This window comes from Plodia interpunctella, chromosome 17 (assembly GCF_027563975.2).
Source record: "Plodia interpunctella isolate USDA-ARS_2022_Savannah chromosome 17, ilPloInte3.2, whole genome shotgun sequence".
Lineage (NCBI taxonomy): Eukaryota > Metazoa > Arthropoda > Insecta > Lepidoptera > Pyralidae > Plodia > Plodia interpunctella.
In genome coordinates, this window is record NC_071310.1 from 8,369,472 (window position 1) to 8,394,189 (window position 24,718).

The following is a 24,718-nucleotide window of genomic DNA, read 5'->3' on the forward strand; positions in this document are numbered from 1 at the left end:
AGACTATACTTGCTAATATTATGAAGAGGTATTTAATTGTAAGTGAGTTTGCGCATTGGGGATAATGTTCGCAGCTACTCAACTGATTTACAAAATTCTTTCACCACTAGGAAGCTACATTATTCCTGACTGACAGAGGAAACTTTTTGTTCAGATATTCCTATAGGAGCAAGCCCAGGGAAGCTAGTTTATATATAAAGGGATTCTCTGACAAGTGAGGCAATGTTGTAAAGAAATATCTTCAGAGGTACCAGGCTCCCTGAATAGACGAGGAGCTCTAATGAACGTATCGGTTACGGCGTCGAGTTACCACTCGTTAGCGGGACTGATGTCGGCATCTCGCTGCTCCTCCCCGGTTATTGTCTCCTGGTATATTAATGTAACAACTCTACGAGGGATCAGTTTCGTGAAACTTCATTCAGACTTGTGATCGTATTTAAATTATAAATGTTGCAAAAGTAAAGAGCCAAATACATACTCTTTCAGAAATCTTTCATTTTTCGTTGTCAAATATACCAAATCCAAAGGTTCCTGAAAGTCGCCCACTACACCATCAGGTTTAGCATCCAAACCTTGACCTCTATCGGAGCAGTCGTTGAAGCTCGCACAGGTGATAGGTGCAGACGAGGCGTCAATTTGTCAGCGCGACATAGCCAACCACCCCGTCAGTCAGCGAGCGTTCCCAACCAGCCGAAGAATGAACCCCGATGACGGCACGGAGATATATGCGAGCTCGACACCCGACGATTAGGACTGCTGCCAACCCGATACAGCCCGATGATTCACGAACGAGTTGAACGAACTATCCCGAACGCGTCGTGTCAATTGTTTTCTTAAACGGACACGCATTAATTCGAACATGCGGGTTCGAAATTCGACCGTTCTATTGGATAATTCGAGAATTAGATTGGATGCTAGGCCATTTGGGTTAAATTTATGTTGTTCATCTCAAGATTAGGTAGCCTTGGCCAAACCTTGACCAATCATTGGCGACTTTTGGCTGAACATTCAATGATCTGAACCAAAAGGATAAACATTGGTGCAAATATTTGAAAGCAAAGATTATCATCTCTTATTACGTCTAATAGTTGGGCAGTCCTTTATGTCACCTATATGGATCAGATCTAATCTTAATCTATAATTAGTCAATATATTCAGTGAGGTGGAGAAAAAGGGATAAAACCTTCTAAAGGAACTATTTTCTAAAAATTGTTGGTAAAACTTTGGTACCTAATTGTTGATAAAAGTTAACCATAACCTAATCGTACTTAGATGAAACATCCACGATAAATAATATCTAAGAGCTATAGCTATTGTCGGTGTCACTATATGGAATGAAACACGCGCCACCGCCGTTTTGGAAATTATGAAGACGTGCTTTTACCATTTGCTTTCTCCGTCTAACATTATCAGCTAATTCATCAAATATTGATGGAAAAAATTAGTAATCTACAATATTAATTAAGATAAAGTTAATGTATTTAAGACCTAAAGCGGAAAATAAGCGTAATTTAGCATTATGTTGTTATGTCTGGTCTCTCGATTTAGATTTATTATTGCGAAATCTCCCGTCGACATTGCGACGCCAACTCTTTGTATTATTTTGGCAGCTATATGCCTGCATTCTGGGCCAGGCCCAAGATCACCTTTCTGACAAAATGTGTAATTCACTTTAAATCTAAAGCTTTTTTGATTAAGGTTCAATTTTAAATGATAAAAGTGATGATATAGGTGTTGTGTTTAACGTTGTTGATAGCAACGTCTATAAATGTTTTAGGAATTTATATGACGGTAATCTAGGAAGTGTAATAAGGAATATATAAGTTATATTTGTTATACAAATATGATAACAGCAGGTCCATTAAGGCAGTGCAATACTATTCTCCAATTGATCTATGTTATTCTTCAATTGTTGAGAAATCATGCTGTCAACAAATTAAAACATAACGAAACAACATTTCTAAGAAACTTATATTGATAATTTTGACGACCTCGGTGGCGCAGTGGTAAAGTGCTTGCCTCTGAACCGAGAGGTCGATCCCCGGTCGGGTCATGATGGAAATGATCTTTTTCTGATTGACCCGGGTCTTGGATGTTTATCTATATATGTATTTGTTATAAAATCGTTGAGTTAGTATCCCATAACACAAGTCTCGAACTTACTTTGGGGCTAGCTCAATCTGTGTGATTTGTCCTAATATATATATTTATTTATTTATTATTTATTATATAGTTGATAAAGGCTCCTTTAAATTATGACAGACGAGTGATGAATAATACAAAAAAGCACACATTTTGTAAACAGAAACGCGCGAGAACAGTTTACATAAAAAATTACAAAACATCTAAAAGAAACAAAAAGTATCATACGAAAATTTCGAATTCAAGCAGTGTCCACTGAAATGCGAATAAAAACATTGCCATTTACTCTATATTGTATCTGTATATCAACGCGTGTGCTGGCATTCAAATCGATGTTTACAATTCGATAATCATTAGAATCGATGTATCGGTTTACAGTCTCATCTCAGACAATGGCTTTGGGTGCTCCTCTGATTTACGATCTCTCGTTATGAAGAGTATAATGAGGTGCGCCCGAGCAGATTCGTTAGGCTTCGTATTCATTCGGAACATTCGTCTTGAGGGCAAATCCATCATCAATATGGAACTTTGGTATTCCTGTCCAATAAATTAAAAGCTTATTTTGAGTGGGTTTTATGATTATGATTATTATTTACGTGTTTTGAAATTTCACACAAGCGACTCGATGTTATTTAAAAATGTCTATTCAGATTTAGAGTGAGTATAAAAAATCTTTTAAAATGTATATTAAATTAGATTTGCTCAGGGCTACGCCCGCGTGACTTCTTTAAAAATAATAATGTTTCATACAAACATGCAAACTCTATTTTACACCTTTAGTGATGGTATTTTCAAAAATCCTATCTTAGCGGTCGTCTTCTTCGTAGTCACAATATTTTGCCAAATCTAAGCTTTATTTACTTAGTTTTCGAGATTCGTGATAAGTGAGCGAGTATTTTATACTTTTATATAGACAGAACTACATTCACCTTCAAAATCAGTTCAAGTTTTGCAGCGGTAATGTGGTCTGGTGAATTATTAACATTCATTGAATCAATGCTGCAGGTGAATACTCGTCTTTATCTCTCCGATACTCGCGGCCATTTTAAATTAACAATCTGCGAAATTATGAATAGTAGGTAAATAAATGTGTTGTTGGTTTGTATGTTTTAGGATCAAAGATATTTTGAACTTTGTGACTATCAAGTCCTTTATCCCTAGAACCTGCAGGAGTTACCGTTAGTTAATTACAGTTAGAAGATAGTTACTGATACCTCTTGTGTTTATAGCGTCAATTTGTTTTCCAATATCCATTTGTTTAACGTTTACGATTTTTACTCTTTGTACAAAGTTTGTAAGTAGGCTCTAAGCAGCATTGAATTGTAATATCGACTCAGTTTACGATTAGCGTTTTAAATAAATTTTCAGTTGATTTATTTAAGTATAAATATCCCAAATTTCATTTTTATATTTTCATACTACGTGTAACTGTGATAAGTATTTTTTAAATTCATCACTTTTGTTGTCAAAATGCAAAACCTTCACAGCCATACTAACAAAACATTCTTTTACCAAACACGCAATTAAAACAAGATTCAAGCACGCAAAATATTCAACCATGATTTATTTCTAAGCGCATTTAATAGTTGGTGATTTAGAACTACTTTCAGACTTAATTACATCTATTTACAGCGTGTGCCATCACTTTTACGACCGAACCACTCATTACAACCGCTGTGTATAAAACACAAGACGACATTAAACAAAAAATAAAGCTGAGTCAGCCCACATCAGCAACAGGAGTGTGTAAAATAACCCAACTCGAGTTACAGAGCTATGGAGTCCCTCAGGGAACTATTCTCGGACCCCTCTCAAAAATATTTTTTTTTTCGTCATCTCTTCCCCATCTAAGTGATGTATTTATAGAAATAGACCGAGCACGGTTAGTTTGTTAGTTTGGTTCCGTTAATTTCAGTGAAGAATGTTTCGTTAGACAAACATTTTTTTTAGGAGAGCTTGTGGTTTTTTAAGGGTTTAAATGTGAATTATGGTTAGATGAAGGTATTAAGACTGAAATTACAAATTAAACATTATTTAAACTTTTGTGAAAATATAATAAAAAGTACTAAACATGAAGCATCAAGCAGTTCATGTTCATCAGAAGGTTGTAGAGACAAATAAAAAAAAAGGATTTTAAGTGTTACCTTCGGGGTCCTATATGAATGCCTCATCTGTTGATTCAAATTTTCCAGTTCAGCCAAGTATAAAAAGTAAAACAATTAGGTTTAAATCTATTAAACGCGCCAATTAACATACATTGTAATTTAAAAGTAACGGGAAAGTTAAAATTCCTTTTCACTGAGCATTATTATCAATCCAGTTTTAATATCGTGTTTTACGATGCACATTACCGCAGAAGGAGTGGAATCACGCACAATACTTATTTTATTAACGCCATTTGCAGTAAATACGTCCATTACAGCAGAATCATAACGAAAATTCATTAATACAGCATCATTAATTTCATTCCGCATCCGATGCACCGCCATTTCTGCCATTCCTTCACGAAAACAAACAAATCCTGCAATTATTCTAAAAGCACAACCTAACCTTCCGTCAGCACATTCGATTTTCACCTTTACTGCTCATAAATTACGATCTTCGACGTTTACTGTCTCAGTTATGGTGTCTTTAGTTCTGTTGGTACAGAATTTATCTACATTACTTTTAATATGATCAGAAATGGCCGCTATTTCTATAGTTTTAAGGTCTATATCTAGTTGGTATGTCCGCTCCTTGTCTCCGAATTCTAGAGATATTGAAAGATTAGCAATGGTGCTGAGGATGTCCCCATAAATAATACATTGGTAGGGGACGTGATGGATTGTCTGTCTGTCTATCCGCATTCTATTAGTCGGAATTCTTAAAGGGTGGTGGTAAGGGTGGGGTTGTTATTAGCGGGAACCAATGTTGGCTTAGAACTGATATCCTCTTTCGTTCATTTTGTGGAGGAATTACAGATGTCATGTAAACAGAATCACTGTTCCCTCCAGACGAAGAATTAATGATCTTCGGAGGTATTCGAGACCTATTGAAATAAATCTATTCGCTCTCTCATTTGCGGTTCTTCCTCAGCCGTTGAGCGTCCGAGCCCGGTGTCCGCTAACTATATCTACACGAAACATATACAACGAAGTAACTGTATATTTACATTTTGAAATCAAATATAATTTATAATAATGAATGCAATATCAGAAATAATAATTGTAAATAAACGAAAAATTCAGCACGACAAAATCACTTTCACACGTATTTCAAATGATTATTATTATTATTGGCAACAATATTAGTAAAAAAAAAATAAACCAATAAACAAACACCTGAACTCTCTGAAAAAAGTTGGTGATTTGAAAATGTGTAATTGGAAATTTTGTTGAACAGTATATTCCAATTACGCAACAAAAAGCGCCAATTCGAAGTTCGTACCCGAACAAGAATTTCAATAAAATATAACAAAACTTTTAAAAGACAGTCCCAAACTGGAAAATGTCAAATCTAAAAGCAACAATTCGAGACAAAATAATACGCCAGTTTTGTTCGGGAAACTTTTTAAAACCACAAAGGAACTCGGGGGAAAACCCGAAGGAAGTCTCCCATCAAGATGGTAAACAAAAAAATGAAAAACTTACATTTTCCGAACGTCCCTTCCTAAGTGTATTAAACTGCTCAACTTCGCAAAAAGTGAGGCGACCAAGTGAAATAATATATAAATACTTTCAATAATAAAAAGTTGATATTGGCGCAAGTTCTGAACGTGTGGTTCAAGGGGAGAATATTCCGCGATTGACGTTCGGTATTTTAAAATCGATTTCTTAATTTTTTTGGTAGGTAAGAAAATACTATGTAAAATCTTGTTATGTTGTCGGCCAACATAACTATACATATTTGATATAATTAATCACAATATAATTAATAATAATGGTACTAATATAATAAATGCGAAAGTTTGTCAGGTTGTATGTGTGTATTTATGTTTGTTAGGTACTCTTTCACGCAAAATCTACTGGATGGATTGTTATAAAATTTAGTACACGAATAGATTATAATCTGGAATAACACATAGGGTACTTTTTATCCCGAAATTCCCACGGGAATTGCTCTCTTTTACTGAACTTTTTCAGTTTGCCACTCCAGCGCATCCGTAGACGACTCGGCCGCTTTTTGATATACTATAATTATATTTTCAACCGCGTTCAATTTTATTTAAAATCGCCATTATTACTCAGTGAAATCGATACCATAACCTCCAGTTTTCGATTACTTGGACCAATATCGTACGTGCCTTCAAGCTTGAGCGTTACCCACGAGGCGAGGTAGAATATCTCCAGCCATCATATCCCATCCCGGCTGGAGCTGTAAACAAAACACTTACATTTTGTGTTGAAGACCCGAAACTTTTCCGTGTTAAAAAAGTTTAAACGACCCAACAGATTTGAATAAAGGAATAAAGGGTAGTTTTGTGGAAAGAATATATATATATTTATTAACTTCACTGGTTTCAATCCTAACTAATACCTATTATGAATGCGAAAGTAAGTTTGTTACCCCATCACGCTCTATCTGCTCAACCGATCTTCTCGAGAGTTTGCATAAATATAGTTTGAAGCGTACAGAAGGACATAGGGTACCTTTCATCCTGGAAAAATAACTGTTGCGTAGAAAAATTAGGCGGGCAAAGCCGCGGGTAAATGCTAGTTTTTCAAAGTATCTTTCTTCTCCATTTAAAAAAAATATTACAGAGTGCGACAACAGACAGTGACAAAACATATTTTAGCATAACGTATGCTTTGTTGTTTTTTTTTTTGAGGCAAAGGGGATATACTTTGACTCTGTTTTGAAACAAAAATAACAATATTTTTGTTTTTACAAAACCCGTATCCAGTATCTAGGTATGCCACAAAAAACCCACACATTCAGATAATCTGATAAATAGCCATAAGTACCTACTTATGGCTTCAATACATATACCTATATGTATTTATATTTATATCATTTTTTGTCTGTACTGTCATCTAAAGTCGTTACTTCTTTTGGGTACATCAGATTTTAATTATATGTTGACCACCAGGTTATCCCTTATGTAAAATTGTGTCATTACTAGCCGCCCGTCCCGAGTTCGCTAGGGTAAAACATAATAAATTATACCTTTAAACCTTCCTCAGGAATCATACTATCTATTGGTGAAAACCGCATGAAAATCCGTGCAGTAGTTTTTGAGTTTATCGCGAACAGAGAAACAGACAGTCGCGGCAAAGGATTTTGTTTTATAATATGTAAGAATAAGGACAGGGATATATATATATATATATATATATATATATTTCTAAATGTAATTTTTGATACAAGCTTTTTATAGTGGACATTGAAAGCGTGTCCGTGCAGTAAGTTGAGGAGTTCCCTCATTGAAAGCTGATTCTGGGTGCACCATCAGATCATGCGTATCATAATAATGTATTGTCATCCAAACTAAACGTGAGTACAAAACTTCAGCTCAATCGGTTGAAGATTTCCGCTTCAAAATTGATTTACAATACGAGTATATTGGTAATTTTTGAATTTATAGCGTCCATACAGACAGACACGACAGGGGGGGCTTTTTTTTATAATACGTAATGATATTAGTACCGAAGTATTTGTAAATCATAAATAACGGACGGATAGACAGAATTTTATTATTTATTAATACTAATAATTTTATCAAATGCTCCGTTATCGGTCACTTGAAATATGTATTCGTACAAGATCCATAGTCGTTATCAGGCGATAACAGAACATTCCCATGTTTCTATGTGTTTGTATCATTGTTACGTATGTGTCACTGTTCAGATCTTCGTTTATGAGAATACTAAAACTGGTAACCTACAAATTTTAACATCTATCACTCACTACATAAAGTTTTCATAGACCACCACTTGCTTCCGGTGAAGGAAAACGTCTTGAGGAAACCTGCACTCCGGTCGACAGTTCATGTTCACTAATCATATTTTACATACTTAATATTATAAATGAGAAAGTCTGTCTGTCTATTCCGCTTTCACGGCTAAACCAATGGACCGATTTTGATGAAATTTGGTATGCAAAATACCCGTTCAAACATAGGCTACTTTTTGTTCAAGAATTAATACCCAAATGACTATAATTGGGGTGAAAGTTTGTATGAAATTCGTGTCTGTTCCGCGTTCGCAGAGAAACTTAATCGGGCGAAGCCGCGGGCAAAGCTAGTATGCAATAATTCAAGAAGATTTGTTGAGTAGATAAAGCGTGACGAGATAACAAACGAACTTACTTTCATATTTATAATATTGGTTGGTTAGTAGTTTAATCTAATAAAGCATTTCACAAACACTAAACGAAACACAAAAGAAGTTTAATTATTATAACGTCAATAGACGTTAAGTGACCTGCAGATTCAAATTCCTAAACCCCTTGTTTAGGAATTTGAATCTTGATAAATAGCTTAAAAACTTTTTTAAATGAAACGGTCAGGTTGGATTATAATAATTTATTTTTTTTTGATAAAAAAATACGTCAAAGGCTTGCCTTCCGTGTGGGGGGAGACAAAGGGGGTACCGAGGTGTTAGGTTACATGCAAACATACAGGGAAACTGCGATATTGAATGTGCGCTGATGTAGGAAACTTTGGATGTGGCATTAGGAATAATTGAAGGTTTAGAGTCTGAAACAGTGCTCCGACAATTGCTTCGTCTACGAACGATTCGCCGACAGTATGTCTCCTCTATTCTGTCGACGAAACGTTCATAGACGAAGCAATTGTCGGAGAACCGTTTCAGACTCGGGTTTAAAGTAAATGAGATGAAAAAAAAAATCTGAGTTTTTTAAAGCATGTGTGATATGCATACAAGAATATAAAATATTTGAAGGTAAAAAAAATATATAAAATTATATTAATCGATGGAGTATCTATAATTTTATTTTACCGCATCCATAGATCATAGACGCAATGTTTTCGCACATCACAGCACAACGTTATGAATGCTAAATCCTTCCGCCCTCTACCGTGATTCAAACCACAACTTTAACGATTTCGAAATTCAAATGTACAAATTCTTAATGCCGTAGCATGAAATGTACGCATTTTTAATTCAAATTCAAATCATTTATTCAGAAATTAGACCTTCACAGGCACTTTTTCTCGTCAATTTTTATGTTTAGAGTTATTCTCACACGCTATAAACTACTGGCATTTCGGAACGACTACTGCTGAGAAGAAATGCCGAAAGAAACTCATTTGAACAGTGTTGGTCCCTATCATGCCAGAAGGGCTTACTTTTTTAATTTAAAAACGGTTTGTTAGGAAGAAAAATTTTATTGCACAAATAAAATAATACAATTTTAATTGAGATTTTTTTAAGTTTATTTGGCTCAAGTTTTGTAGGCTTTTCAAGATTTAGAGAATATATTTTAACAATTTTGATATCAGACATTGTAAATATATTTAATCTATCTATAGTATTATTTGTGAGTTTGTATGTTTGAGGCGGGTAATCTCCGAAACTACCGAACCGATTTCAAAAATTCTTTCACCATTAGAAAGATACGTTATCCAAGATTGCCATAGGCTATATTTTATCTCAAAATTCTCACGGGAGCGAAGCCCCGGGCAACATCTATATAATAAGTTATTACCAGGAATTTAGAAATATAATGAGTCACATGCAGTTTGCCATCAAGTACTTCTATTTTGCTAATGTTTATCCCCAAACGTGAACTAACAATCAAATGCCTAACCCTAAAAACATTCGTTGACCAATTACAAATATGAAAGAAGGCCCCCTTTTCTGACAGGCGACATCGGTAATCTCACCCGAACAATATCGAACCCGCTACCGCGCCACAACACCCGCGCCACTCGCTCCTTTGTGATCATCCCCCACTTACTCCCCTAATGATTTTTCCTTGTATTTGTTTTTGTTCGGTAATTGCTGTTTGGTTTTCCTGTAAATTGCTCGCGGTAATAGGCCGTAGCTCCATTGTGCTGCTACGGAGTCATGCGGCCCTGGTAGTTTTGACGTTTGGGCTGCAGATATTCGCAGTGCTCGTTCCAGTAGTTTGTAGCCTAGATTATTTTATTATCTAATTATCTTACAATCAGAGCAATATTTTAATATTTATAAATAAACTAGTTTACTTTTTTACTCCCCCAAGAATTTTGTTTGAAATCGATAGTTGCCTAGAGTATATTGCGTACAGAGCGATAGGTTATATATTTCCATGTTTTAACCTAAATTTCTTCCACTCGTCTGTATTTGGTCAGTTTTCCAATTCTAATCGATCTAAGGCATGTGTCTTAACCTGTGAACAACTACCGCTTCTTATCAAAACCTTTTGGTTTATCCGACCGTCTAGTTCTGGGAGTTAAAAATCATAATCACTGTTCGATAGGCACTTGATAGGGCTGTGGATCGAAAAGTGAAAACGTCGCAAGAATTTAATCGAATCACCATTCGAATGAAAACAATCGAGTCCCAACATCGATGATTGAGCCGTCCGACCACAGTCTAAGAAGTGGAAAATTTCAATATGAATGCCTCGACACGTGTTCGCCGGCTTAACTGCACTTACAATTAAGCTTTACCTCGGTTAATTAAACCCGGCCAAAGCGGGGACAGAGGCATTGTCGTGAAACCCTTTAAGCCGCCCACAATGACTCTGAAAAAGCCTATTGAACGCCGCCATTGACGGACGCCAGTTTTTAATACCGTTCCAAATTCAAATGGGATTTGCTTATTGAAATAGTGAGAGTTTTTATTTTTTTCATCCTGCCCGTTGGTGTTTGCTTTTTTTTTTGCTAAGAACTCATTCCTAATTATGAAAATGAAGAAAACATTTGTTTTTAATATCAAGTGTTCTAATTTTAAATAGCACTTCCTAAATGTACGTGAATTTAAAGGCGCAATCTGAAATTGCAATAAAATGAATATCAATATAAATAGTAGGGTCCGATAATTACCGCGAATCTTTGCTAAAAGCCTTAACTGCCGATTCCGGACGAAATCCAGCGATTTCATTTAAATAACAGCACGATAAAACGCGTATTAGAGGATCAATTAAATTCTTACCGGAAGGTTGGTAGCTCGAGGAAGCTTGGCTGCCAGTCCTGGCTAGTCTGACCATAGACTACGGTCCTTGAATTATTTATGGTCCGTTCCGTTACATTGAATAACTAATGATGTGTAGCAGCCGGGTCTAAGAATATTTATTTTTAGTTAATATTAATGCTTACGTGGCCTGAATCCTGAGGGTTGTCTGTGCTATGTCTGGTTCACCTAAGCTGATCCTGGATACAAATTAACTGACTCTAATTAAGTAAGGTTTAAACGAAGTTTTTCTATCTAGTAAATAATTTTTTAAAACAATCTTCCCGAACAGCATTGTCTGATTTTCTAAATTCTTAATGCCACATAGGTACGAAATATCGTCGTTGTCACTGGACAGTTTTGAATTAAGAACTAAGAGTTTTCGTTGAAATTGAAATAAAAGCGCCTTCCAATTTATTCCCAGCTAGCATTTTTGAATTAAGAACTTCCAATCTATCCGGCCAGTACGTTAGGCTGTACGTACATGTGCATTCTTGCATCTGCTATCGCGTTGCGTGCACTCTGGCCAGCGACACGGGGTATCTGTGACAATCTCGTGTTCCCATAGTCGGAGATAGTCGGGACATTTGCAAATATGTTCATGGAACTTGTTAGACGCGACGGTGGATGTCTTGCGATGTTGTATACGTCTTCTTGGATAATAGACTAACGAAGCATTTAATTATAATTTACTTTAGAATTAGACGTATCTAAATTTAAGCCCTAATTGTCTTGAGATTTTCTGAATTAACATTGACGTAATCTTAAAATTGTATTTTGTCATTGCTTGCCAATTGTTGCAACAATCAAAATTTTGAAACTGATTCGTGCTTAATTTCAACACTAACTGACAATAATTTAACTAGATTACTTGACAAACTGAAAGATAGTGGTTCTAACTGTAACCAGGCGAACAGGACCGTTAGGCAATATCTGAAATCATGAGACAATGCCTACGAGAACCCTCATTACAGGTATATACAGAGTAGATAAATAAAGATTACGTTAATGATACTCGGCCGCAATAAATCCTATGTACCAGGGCGGCATGAGAGCTAGGAGGTGAGATCGTCTACAGATAGCCAGCTTAAAGGACACTTTGATTGAACGGACCGGACAGCAGAGATAAGGCGCCGGCTACACTATTTGCATATTAAACGAGGGGTTATTAATTTTCTCCTAGCCCGTTCCTCGGAGACCTTCGCAGATTGCATGCGCTCCTAGTAACTTGGACGAAAAATGTTTTACGGTCTTAATTGAATTAAATAAAGGCTTGTATCGCTTAGTTAAGATATATTTGTATGTGGGAACTTGTCTGCAGTGCGACTTTGCCTGGTTTTATAGCCTTTACATTTATTTGCGTCGAATAAATTATTGCTATGTTTCAAGACCGTGCTATGTTATATTATAACTATGATAAAGTGGATTAATGTTTCAATTAAATATGTAATGTTCTCTATACTCATGTAGAAACTAATTAACTTCTCTATCAAATACGATTTTAATTCTATGACATATTATGTCATTATATTATTGTTAGTTTCACTTTGTAATTTTCCTTTTTCATCTCCTATTTTTTTACCAAAATCTCACACTATCTAGCACACAGTTCATGCTCCCACCTACCAGGGCAATATAACCCGTCAACCGTCATTTTATTATCCGCATTGTTTTCCAAAAGCAGAACTCACCTATAAAGGCGTGACGCCAGCGACAATAAAATACAGTTGAATTATCGAATTAGTATACAATAGTACAAGGTCGTATTAAAACTGAATCCCATAAACTCCTATCATTTTATGTTTTCCGTGATAGTAATTATAATGTTCTTAGGCGCCAGGTCAATGACCGCCATGGGAAAGTCTACGTTTGGTGCGTGATAACATGTATCTTAAATACATTATTATGCTAATCTTTATGTCAATCAAATAAGGTCTATTTCAGCAAATCAATTATTAACCTGATATGAATGTTTGTCCTAATTCACATAGAGATAGTGAATTCCTTGAAGATTGCGTGTAGGATTTTGTTGTTGACAGTTTTATTAGTGTTATCAAAAATATGCTACAAAATAGATAGGTATTATTTTCTAAATTGATTTTTATTTAAAGTTTACTTTTCACTTCAATAGTTTAATATCCAAAGCAAAATAGCTATAGTTATACTATTTGATATCAATGTGTTAATTCAAATCCAAATTTATTATTCGAAACAATCACTTATAATTAAGATAAATTTGGAATTTTAAATCAATGTGACGTTCTATCCAATTCCTTTTTCAAATTTACAAACCCGAAATATTAGAACACTGGCACCTGGTATTTACAAGCTGTGCGCACGCGCCGAACTTTTCAAACTTGGAACGGCAACCCTCTCATTGTTCTTTTTAGGTTTTGAATTTTGAATTTAATTCATGCCGTGCATGTGACGGGGGTCGTTCGTACCGCATTGTTTCTTGGGCAAAGTTAACCCTCCCGAGCTAAATCGCGTGCTTATTGATTTGTTATTCAAACACTCAAATGCGAATGCTTTATTGTGATCGTGGACACAAATTATAGAGGTTATAAAGATATCTCTTTTATGAACTTCATTATTTTTATTATTATTATTAGTTATTTATACTTATTTATCGATCGATTTATCGATTTACCTACGTATTTTTACTAAGGCCAACTGCTCGACAAAAATATCATTGTGAGGAAACCTGCCTATTAGTTAGATCACATGAAATATTTTTTGGCGATTTGCAAATCTACTTCGACGAATCCTCGTTAAATAGTTTTTCCACAAACAAAATCGTGTTTTTAAAGGATGGGATTAAAAATTTAAAATGACCGCAAAATCTGGTATCGTTATTACACGCATGAGTGGAAATATGTCTTGTACCATTAAAAGTGTCAATTCTATACGAACTTTATTTTGAGCTCGCGGTTTCGGCTTACAATAACTACTGTTTGTTCAACATGCTATAGATTGCTTTTTTAAGCGATTTTAATTTGGTTTTTGTTGTGACAATAGGCATTTCGGAAGTCAAGAGAGCTTTGAATTTAGAACTTACATACATATTTAGAGAGTTCGTTATTTAAATTACGTTTAGAAATCACGTTACCATAAACAAGAAAATTATCACAATTTCAAATTTCGAAGAGGATTGCCCAACCCTGCGAATTTTTAACACTGGCCGCAAAGAAAACAAAAGCGCTACATTAAGACATACGACCTCTCAAGATGACAATAGTAAAGTCTCATTTGGCGCATTAATGGTAATGGAAAACTCGGGTCCGGACGGACACGCGGCTCTATTTGTCCATGGTACAAGGGGTGGGGCACGTTCGACCCCTTGATGTCTTGACGACATGTGATGAAGATGGATTTTTTAAGAAACTGTGAATCGTCCTTATATTATTGCTTCTAGTTGATATGTCGATAGAAATTAATAAAGTACTAAGACACAACTCAAATATGAAAGTTTAGAGCTTATTTAACTTCAACGATTTACATATTAATTAACAAAATTTCGAATAAATTCCATTAAATAAATACGAACAAAATAAGAAAAAAGGAACCATCGTGGGTGAACAACAATTGCGATGTTAATTAAACCCATCGGGACCAAGTTTGAAAAGAGAACACTATTCGAAAAGGGAACAGTATTCGAATTTGGAACTAGTGACGTTCCGTTCCCACGTCACCCGATACTCGGCACGCGTCACGCGTCCGCGAAACATTCTAGCGTCACTCATAGTAATTGCAAGTATTGGTGGGGGCGATTCTCATATAATTGCGAGTGTTTGTGTGGCAGATGATTAGGCCAGATCGAGGATTGAATAGCTTGTAATCCGAGTGTAACTGTTAATCATTGGTTTTCATTGTTATCGAGATTTTCTAATTTTACTTGTTATTTTTTCTAGTTCATCATGCGCTTGCGTTGTCGCGATCACTTGGTTTGAAACGTACTTAGTGGTCGTAATGGGATATTTAGTTTTTTTTTTAATAGTAGGTATTTTTACCTAAAATCATCGAAAAATGATACCGATTAAAACTTTATTAGCTAGAAATCAATTTGATGAGCATTTGGAAATTGTAGAAATCAGGACCAATTTTGTCAATCAAAATTCAGTCTAAGAATACAATTACCACACTCAATGAAATAAAGCCATTGTTAAGATATTCATCCGTTTAAAAGCTTTAATACGTAGCAGTCTCAACAGATATATGTATATATGTAAAGGAAATCTTTGATATTGAATATCCCTCAAAAGGTCTCAAACAAGCACACGTGCAGACAACATACGGTTTTTGCGCGGTCCATCTCTCGGTAACCGCAAAAAAACTTTCACCAGAATCACAAACTGTTACGCCTATTCCGGGAACCGAACCTGGGACAGGCAATGTGGCAGACGCGAAATTACCACTTAGGAAGGTCTTTCGTTTCGGAATGAAATATAGTTCTACAAAACATTTTTGTAAATTTTTCAAATAAATTTGACAAATTGGAGAAGTTGAAAATATTTAAAATTTATTATAGTACTTATTTGTTCTTATTATAATTATTAACCTAACTACATCTAACAAGTGGAAGAATTTCACAACGTATAATTTAAGAGTTTACGCATACATTTCTAAATTTCTAAATACATTTAAGACTCAAGCCAGCGAGAACATGTAAATTTGAGAAAATAGACACAATTTCTTTTTTACTAATATTTATTAGTCATAATTAAAAAATACTAGTCATAAAAAGTAATAACCGCGTGTCAAAACCGTTCGCTCAACAATCGGAAAAATATTGAAAAATAATTACAACAAAAGGTGTTGTTTTGGTGGTCGTTATACGAACGTGAATTGTGGATATTTCGCTAACGATACTAAATTATGCGTTCCCCAATGACGTGAATAAACAAAATTATAACAATAAACTCTACCATAATGATGAACTTGCGAACGGAGTAAGTCATTTTTGATTCTCACATATGGTGTGAACGGAACGCATTAGCGGCCACGCTTCCTGCCACAAAAAAGGACCTTTTAAAAAAACAAACCAACTATTCGTAATTTGAAAAATGAACGAGCTCGAATTCGAGACGCAAAACTTTTTCCACCATTTTAAACCCTACAAACACAAAGACAAAGTTTAACGTCTTTTGATAGGGATAATTTAAAGATTTGAATTTGGAATGAATTGTCCTTGAAAGCATGTGTCCGATATTCAAATTAGGAATTACGTTTAGGGTGGGATTCTATCACGTTATCAATTCGTTAATCACTGAACCCAGTGCCCGAAATGTGTTTCGGAGCCAAACTATTAGGAGAATGTAGGGCCTGAGCATCGTCAGCTCAGGATTGCCAATTGAATGTGGCGCGCGGCGGCGACGAACATCTGTTCTAAATACAAATTCAAATTCGCCGTCTGTTCGATTTCTTTAATGATTATTGAAATTGCCAGTTGGGTTATGCGTGTTCTATTTTTGATTTGGAATTTATAAAGCTTATTCTCATGCTGCTTTTAATTTAGAACAGTCTGCCTGCCAGTGTTGCGACACAGATACCTTGGTTCTGTCATCAGCGTCATCTGAATGCAGTTCCATTAAATTTTATCGCCTCTGCTACATTTCGATAGACCAGTAGCATTGTTTTCAAGCTGGATTGTTTCAAATCTCACAAGAAATAATTGGAATTGAAAATTAGCATGATCATTTCCTTTCTAATCTTTATCGTTTTCAATTAAGCGGAGCGTGGGTCCATTACTTTAAATTAAAACAATCCGTGTTGTAATAAGACACCTAACGATCGTTAGTGTTCTCAATCAATTTCACGTTAGGTGCACAGCAATTAAAGCGCTTTTTTTTTGGTAATTACTGCCGTAAGCAAACGAGTGGGTATCAATCAAGGCGCGTAACACCGTGTTGTGGATCAGTGAGTTTGGTTATTGCATGAAGTATACCATCAACATCACAACAACATAACCATTCCAAATTCGCTGTTATAACCGCTACATAAAAGTTCTAGAAGAGGGTCTTGACTATCGGTCGATTGTACATTGCAGAAATTAGCTGATAACTTCATTCGCTTTTGAATCTTTAATGAGCGACTTTAAACGCGTTATTAGTAGAGTAATTGTGCGTTTTGGGAATGTATTAATCATTACGTAGTAAAAAATAAAGTCGCTTCTCCCTGTCTGTCCCTATGTATGCTCTAAAATTGCGCAACGGCTTTTGATGGTTTTTTTAAATAGATAGTGCGATACCAGAGGAAGGTTTAGATGTGTAATTTATTGTAGTTTCACCCGAGCGAAGCCGTGACGGATCGCTAGTTGGTAACATTTGAATGTATGTTGAATTTTCAATTATGATTATACCATTTATACTGTTTTGTATAACGACCACGACGCTCAATGAGGAGCACGACTAACTAGACAATATATAGTTTGTATTTCACCTGTTCTACAAACAAGTGTATCAATCAAAGACAATCAGTATTGAAATTATCTAATACATTGTGGCTTCACGACGTTCAGATTTCCCCGCCATTACAGCAGGTGCGGCAGTAATGGCGAGTTGGCGTGCGCACGCGCGTCATTATTTCGACCTCGGTACCGCAAACAACACATCAAACTACGTGAATTAATTGCAAACTCGCCTCTATTACCATTGCATAGAAGTCAGGATAATCTGACACGTCGATTGTACCAGGATGTAGGCTGGAGAAAGGTTCTGCATCTGGTGGAAAAGTGGCTTTATGAGTCTAAAATGATACCACTGTGGGTCCAGAAATGGTGTTAATAAAACTAACAAAGTTCTCAATAGACTTAACGGCGGCACAGAATCATAACATTATAATAGCGGAAGATAAAAATAATCTTCGAGAAATCTTTAAAATGTGATGGTTATTATGATTGCACAAGTTTTACTAGTTGAGTCGATACGTTAAGCGATACTTCAATAAAAGAGCTGATCGATGCTGTTGATGATGAAGATTTTGTCTGTCACAAATTAGTTTTAGCAGTTTCAATTCGTGAGAATTTACATATAGTTGTCAATTGTGATGATACTTTTGGGTTTAATCCTCCTCTGGCTAAGCTTGAACAACAGGATGATAAAGATACTTGACCCAGCAAGCGTCGATCTTTTGTCAAATTTATATTCTGGGACATATATTAGTTCATCTGTACCTAAATGTAACAAAAACGTTTGAAACCTAATTTTTGTTAATAATTTCACCAATGCTACTGTTTTGACAAGAGTTGAACGAGACCAAAAAAGCGATAGACTATATATCGCTCCATTACTTTTTCACGGCACGCATTAGATGTTAATAATAGTGTGTAAAAAATACCACCTCGTTGATTGCTTTCCAACGATTGAGTCGTAAAATGCAACTACCGATGCGACGATATCCAGTTCGTATGGAAGAGTTCCCAGGGCTGTCAAGATTGTGTTGAACATTAAGAAGCAAGGCGTACGAGCTACTAACCTGGCCTTAATTTACTAATTTAAGAAAAACAAAGCCGTCTCTCTTTTTAATTGCAATTTTGCAATGTATTGATGTGTGTTATGGTGCATTGTCTTGCATTGGCATGTTATGTTTTCCACAGCTGTAGAAATGATTATATTTTATATGATTTTGTAAGTTAATATAATGTTGAATCTTTCCTACAAAACGTTAACAAATCGATACAATTCTAACAAAAAACGCAAATTAATAAGTTACAGTGTTTTAATAAGATAGATAAAATGCCTCTTGACGTATAATCTGATGAATTTATTCTTGGAAACGGGAGTTCATTTTGTGACTTAAAATTCTGAAGAATCAGCAACATCACAAATTCCTGGTAATATAAAAGTAGTGGCTTTCTATCTGTTGATAAAAAGATAACAATAACAATTGTGAATTATTCATACCTACATGAAAAAATTACTGATCCAGTTGTTATTTTTGGACATAAAGATACCAAGAAAGAAGAAAGATGTAAAAATGAGCCCAACCCTAAAATATCCCGTTGATCTAGCATCGATTTTATAATAATTACGAATGCTGGTGTCGGTTCGTTTAGCACAGCTGCTCGTCACACGCCATCGACTGTTGCTTAGCTGGCATCGTTAATGCTCGTGACGTCACATGTGACGTCATCGTTAACATCTGTTAGTTGCTGTATTAACTAGTTCTCAGATCTCCCTTTAAATTTAAAATACCTAACGCTCAAAATTCGTTCCAAGCTAGTCTGAACATTTTCCTATCCTTACATTTATAAAAGTCCTCTGTCGCGTCTGTCTGTTCGCGACAAATTTAAAATTACTGTAAGGATTTTCTTGTTTTCACCAATAAGTTTTATTCCTGGGGAAAGTTTAGATGTATAATTTATTATGTTTTTAAACGAGCGAAGCCAGAATGAGCCGCTAGTTTCATATAATAGTCTATTGATGATGAAACTGCTATTTAATCTGTGAGAATTTCAAAAATATCGCTACTGATGGTCCATTCTCCATCCAGTTTAACTGGATCTCTCTCTTCGAGACTAAGATAGTCCTAATTATTACAACTTTGCCATTTTTGGATATTAACCATTAACCTTTGTTCTTGCCTACAGCGGCCGCCTTCCTCATCATTATCGTACGGTGGCGCGGTGAACGACGATGTTCGCTCACCAGGCTCTGGTGGCACTCCTGGACCCCTCAGTCAGCCTCCACCGCAGACCCTCGACGCGACAGACCCAGGTAACCTTTGGCAATATTAACTGCATTCTAATTTCTGTCCCGGCACATAATAATTTACATTTTTGGAATGTCCTTTCTGATTTCAAATTGAAACCCTGACAGGATTCATAGCCCAAAAAGTATTTAATTTACTTTTGGAACTCGCGTTTCCTAATTCAAACTTTGATTATGACTGACCAGCACAACGACATTATACTTATGCATTTGATCTAATATTTTTTTATATTCATTAACAAAACTCAGTTTGCAACGTCAATAACGAAACGAATAAAGAAAAAGCGAATAACGAATCTATTTTCTGCCATGTTATAGGTAGTACATAATGTGTTTACTTACAGTAATTGTAGATTTTATTTCTACAACTTCATTCTGTTATGATTGCAAACATTTTTTTGCTACACTTGCAATTTTTCTTGTCATCCTACTTATACTTGACGGTTTGAATGATGATATATCACATATAATTACTAAGTCACGAGACACGTGTTTATATGATTTACCTTAGTAGCAATTAAAACCAATGTAAGTATGTTATAAAAAAAGACATGCGTTTCAATTTTTTCAGCATCATTTAGAATTCTTGCAACGCTGTAACAATGTTTTTAGTGCTTGAATAAGATATGAACAATTTTATAATATTAACTTATAAATACAACAAATTACTAAAATTATGTAGAGTACCACTCTTATGTATGACATGACAATAGTTGTCATTAGGACCGGCGCCTACGCACGCGTCGTACGTACCCAACAATTAACATGTCTGCAGATCTAGATCCGTCACGTCACCACCCTTTCAAGACCCAATACCGAAATGACAGCACCTCGTCGTCACATCACTAAAGGGAACGTTCGAAGTTTGTAAAAAGAACGCGTTTGTCAACGTTCGGGAATCAGTCAAGAGCGCCATAATCACTCGTCGCTTCGTTTGACATGTTACATTTTGAATTTCGATCGATTGTCATGTACGTCTTCGGAAATGACGAATGAGCGTGCATCGGAACGCGACGATAGGACGTTCCGTTTCTGAACGCGCGCACAATAGGTATTGAAATGAGGCGGACGAGAGAACCTGTGATGCATGTATCGACGTCACATCTCGAACGATTATCTCTTTCATAAACGCATGCGCGGTAATTTGTATAGGATTACTTTGTGTATTATTCAAATCTGAAAGCGAACCGTTCGATTCGAATATTACGCGGCGACGTTAGTGTGACTTCGAAAGATGGAATCTTTTGACAGCTGTCAAATGCAACACGTTGGCGCGAAAAGCTAGCGGCGCTCTTTTTAAATATTTTCGCGTAGTTTTTTGTGGTGAAATTATGGTTTGTTTTTTGTGATTGTTTGGTTTGTCGCGCCCAAATTGAATGTGGCCGGCCGCGGCGCCCTGATCTGTAACTGAATACTCCGCTGCGAGGGGAGAATTTAATTTTGCAATGGCTAGATGTATTCATATAATAAATGTATTTATTCATTGTATATAGGAAATTATTCGAAAACGAAACTACAAATTTGTTTTCAGGAAAGTTGAAAAGAGCATTATCGTTACATATTCTGAAGTAATCTTCCTGTTGCATCTGTTTGAATGAACGTGATAAACTCAATAACTATCGGACAGATTTATGTACGGCCTTTGCCACTATATAGTGTGATTTCTGAAAAAGGTTGAGGTGTATAATTTCTTATGGGTTTACCCGAGCGATGCCGGGCGTTCTAGTTTGTATATAAAAAGTTATTATTTAGCACTTTTCTGGCCATGTTAATTTTTCAAAATGTCTCTAGTATATGCCCACCACAGACACTCGTCTGTACGCAGACGCATACAGTCGTAAAAAACAGTCCTTCAATCGTTAAATCTAAGTTTAGACGATCTCTAATCTACCCGACATGACACATTAAGACATGATAATAAGTGTTATAAAATGATATTAGATACTTACATTCCTACGATAAATTTTTACGACCTAAGTATTTGATAGATACCACTTACTTTCTCAATAATAAAAGTGATGTAAATCGAAAAAAAAATATGACACAATTTTTTGTCGTGTCTTTGTGCTCAGCTCTCATAGAAGTTTCGGGATAAAAAGTATACTTATATGAGATTTCTGGTATATAAATTGTAATTTAAATGAATTTTCTCTAGTAGATTTTGCGTGTAATTTTTTTTTGTTACATCAACTACCTAATATGCAACAAAAAAATTGTTTATTTGCTTAAATGTAGGTATTTAATAGTTGTTGGTAATAACATTGGTTCCCTTACATTTTTTTTTGTTGAATATTAGTTCACATGAAAACACACGCCCACATGAAATGTTTTGAGAAGATAGAAAGACAAACGCACACTTACACGCCCTTACATTATTATAAAAAGATGCCCTGCTGTATATACGTGATAAACTTAAAAACTACCGAACGGATTTTGGTACGATTTTCACCAAGCGATAGTGTGATTTCTGAGGAAGACTTAGGTGTAATAGTTTTATCCTGGCAAAGATGTATACGGGACGGTATGTATATCAAAGCATATCGGTAAAATTATAAAAATAAGTTATAATGGCCAGATAGTACTTGGCAAGATGACCTGTTCGCAATTAAATTGACATGTAAACTGATTGATGTCGTAATAAAATTACATTACGGTCCCGGGATGTCACATCCTGGCACTGGTTGATAACTTCTTGATATAAGGATGTATTTTGTATTTGTTTTGAATAAGGTATATTGACATGACGACTGTAGATAGAAGCGGATCTGTAAGCATCTGAAGCAAGTGGAAGTTAGTATATATTTACCCCCACGGGTATGTATGCATACAGAATTGAGTTTATGTCATAATATGGGCGAAAGTTTGAATGGGTGTGGAATGAAATCTTTTTTAGAGCGAAAACAGAAGTCACACTTGACCGTCGTCACCAGGCTGCCATAAAGGGCTAACAGTACGCTGTGAATAATTCAAAATTTCCCTATAATTCAATCAAGGCGTCTCCTCCCCGCTTCCCCTCTCCCCGGGGAGAAGAGGGGGCGATTATTTGCGAATTTAATATTAATTAACCATCGCGCTCGCTCCATAATTGCGTTTTTCAATTATAACTGACAATTATGCTATGAAATTCGGATGAGCCGAGATGATTCGGCTAATTGTCAATCGGGACCGGCGCCGTTACGCGCGTAATTCGCATTCGATTTTCAAAAATATATTTTTGCCGATTTATACGAGTATTTCATGCTGGCCAGCATTGATTTCGTTTTAAAATGGCTCATTCCATTAAAAATTTAAATCAATCATTAGAAAAAATCAAATCCAAAGAGCATAGTGATCACATTCTCTATGGTTTTAAATGTTGATAATTTCAAAATTATATCCAATAATAAATAACATATCAGAAAATACTATCTTCTATTAGAAAAGTCAAAGTTTATAAATTGTTATGATGGTCTAATTGTGTTGATCGGTACGTTTACGACGAGCAATTGCTATATTTACATGAAAATTTTAATGTTGGCAATAAAATTCTAAGTGCTTTATAGAGGCTGTTTCTACAATGTTACAATTTCAAATGGCCTTATAAAGACTTTGATATTAATTAGACTTTGATATAATATCCTATGAATGACACCGAGAATAATAATGTCAAAATTTTATGTTGCTTTTTGTTTCAAACATAATGCAAGATTACAAAATTATTTAGTATTAAAAAAAAAACCAGCATACTGGATTCTTTTGGTGGCACTAGTATCTACATAAGTCGATAAAATTACGAACTGAACAATCAGTTTTACGATTTATCGCTTTTTATCCCCATTAAATTAATATATTAAATGCAGATCTTAAGTACTTTTATGAGATGCCATTTTAGCTTTTTTAACTAAAAATAAAACAAACATATTCTTTTTGAGATTTAGGTCACTACTCTGGCTACTTTACCTATATTTTAGACCAGCTGTTGCCCGCGGCTTCGTCCGCTTAAATTTCCCACAAGAACAGTTGTTTTTCCGGGATGAGAGTGACCCTATGTATGTCCTTCTCCATACTTCGTGTATGTATGTATGCACAAGATTGGTTGAGTAGATAGAGCGTTAAGAGGTAACAAACAAACTTACATTCGCTTTTATAATATTAGTTAGGATTTACCAAATCAGGATCACGGATTTTTTTTTAATGTATGTCAGAATTAATGGCATCCTGAGGCACAACCTCGTGGGAAATTTGCTATAAAAAGGCCTTTGTGCCAGATTCTACTTACCCCGTATATGAAATTTCATTAACATTTGTCCAGTGGAATTTGCGTGATTGTCTAACAACCATTCACACATTCAAACCTTCGCATTTCTAATAGTGTTAGTAGGAATTCTCGACACCCTCAAGACAAAATAGCATTCTGTTACTTAGTTAATTCGTAACCTAAAACGGTGTACAAAATATGACGATTATTGTGTTACGGCCCCTAAGAGGAGGTTGGGGTGAGCGCGAATTCTAAATAAAATTATCTCGCCCGGCTGTTGTGTTCCATTTTCGTCATATCTCCCCTCCTTTGGAATTCTGTCCACGGCGAGCTGAGCTGACCGTTGGTGGATGTGCGCAGCATCTTCGCTGGACGTCCGGGTTCTAAATTCAAATTTTGTTTCAAAATTGGAATCCGTTTTGCTGGCCTGTCTGTTAATATTTAGGTAGGTACTTATGGAATAAATAATTTTGGAATTAATTTAAAAATTAGAATGTTATATTTTTAATGGCAGGCCAGTATATACCACACAT

The 24,718-nt window shown here is 35.5% G+C and overlaps 1 protein-coding gene across 8 annotated transcripts in view; it reads left to right on the forward strand.

Moving 5' to 3' along the window:
- hth (homothorax) overlaps window positions 1-24,718 on the forward strand; it is a 282,966-nt gene that overhangs the window by 74,906 nt on the left and 183,342 nt on the right. For 7 of the 8 annotated variants that reach the window (XM_053757907.2, XM_053757911.2, XM_053757910.2 and 4 more), the window contains exon 7: window positions 19,828-19,954. The exons of the other annotated variant lie outside the window; for it this stretch is intronic. In XM_053757907.2, the coding sequence (XP_053613882.1) occupies window positions 19,828-19,954 (127 nt within the window). The remainder of the gene's footprint in view (window positions 1-19,827; window positions 19,955-24,718) is intronic. 8 annotated transcript variants of the gene reach the window in all.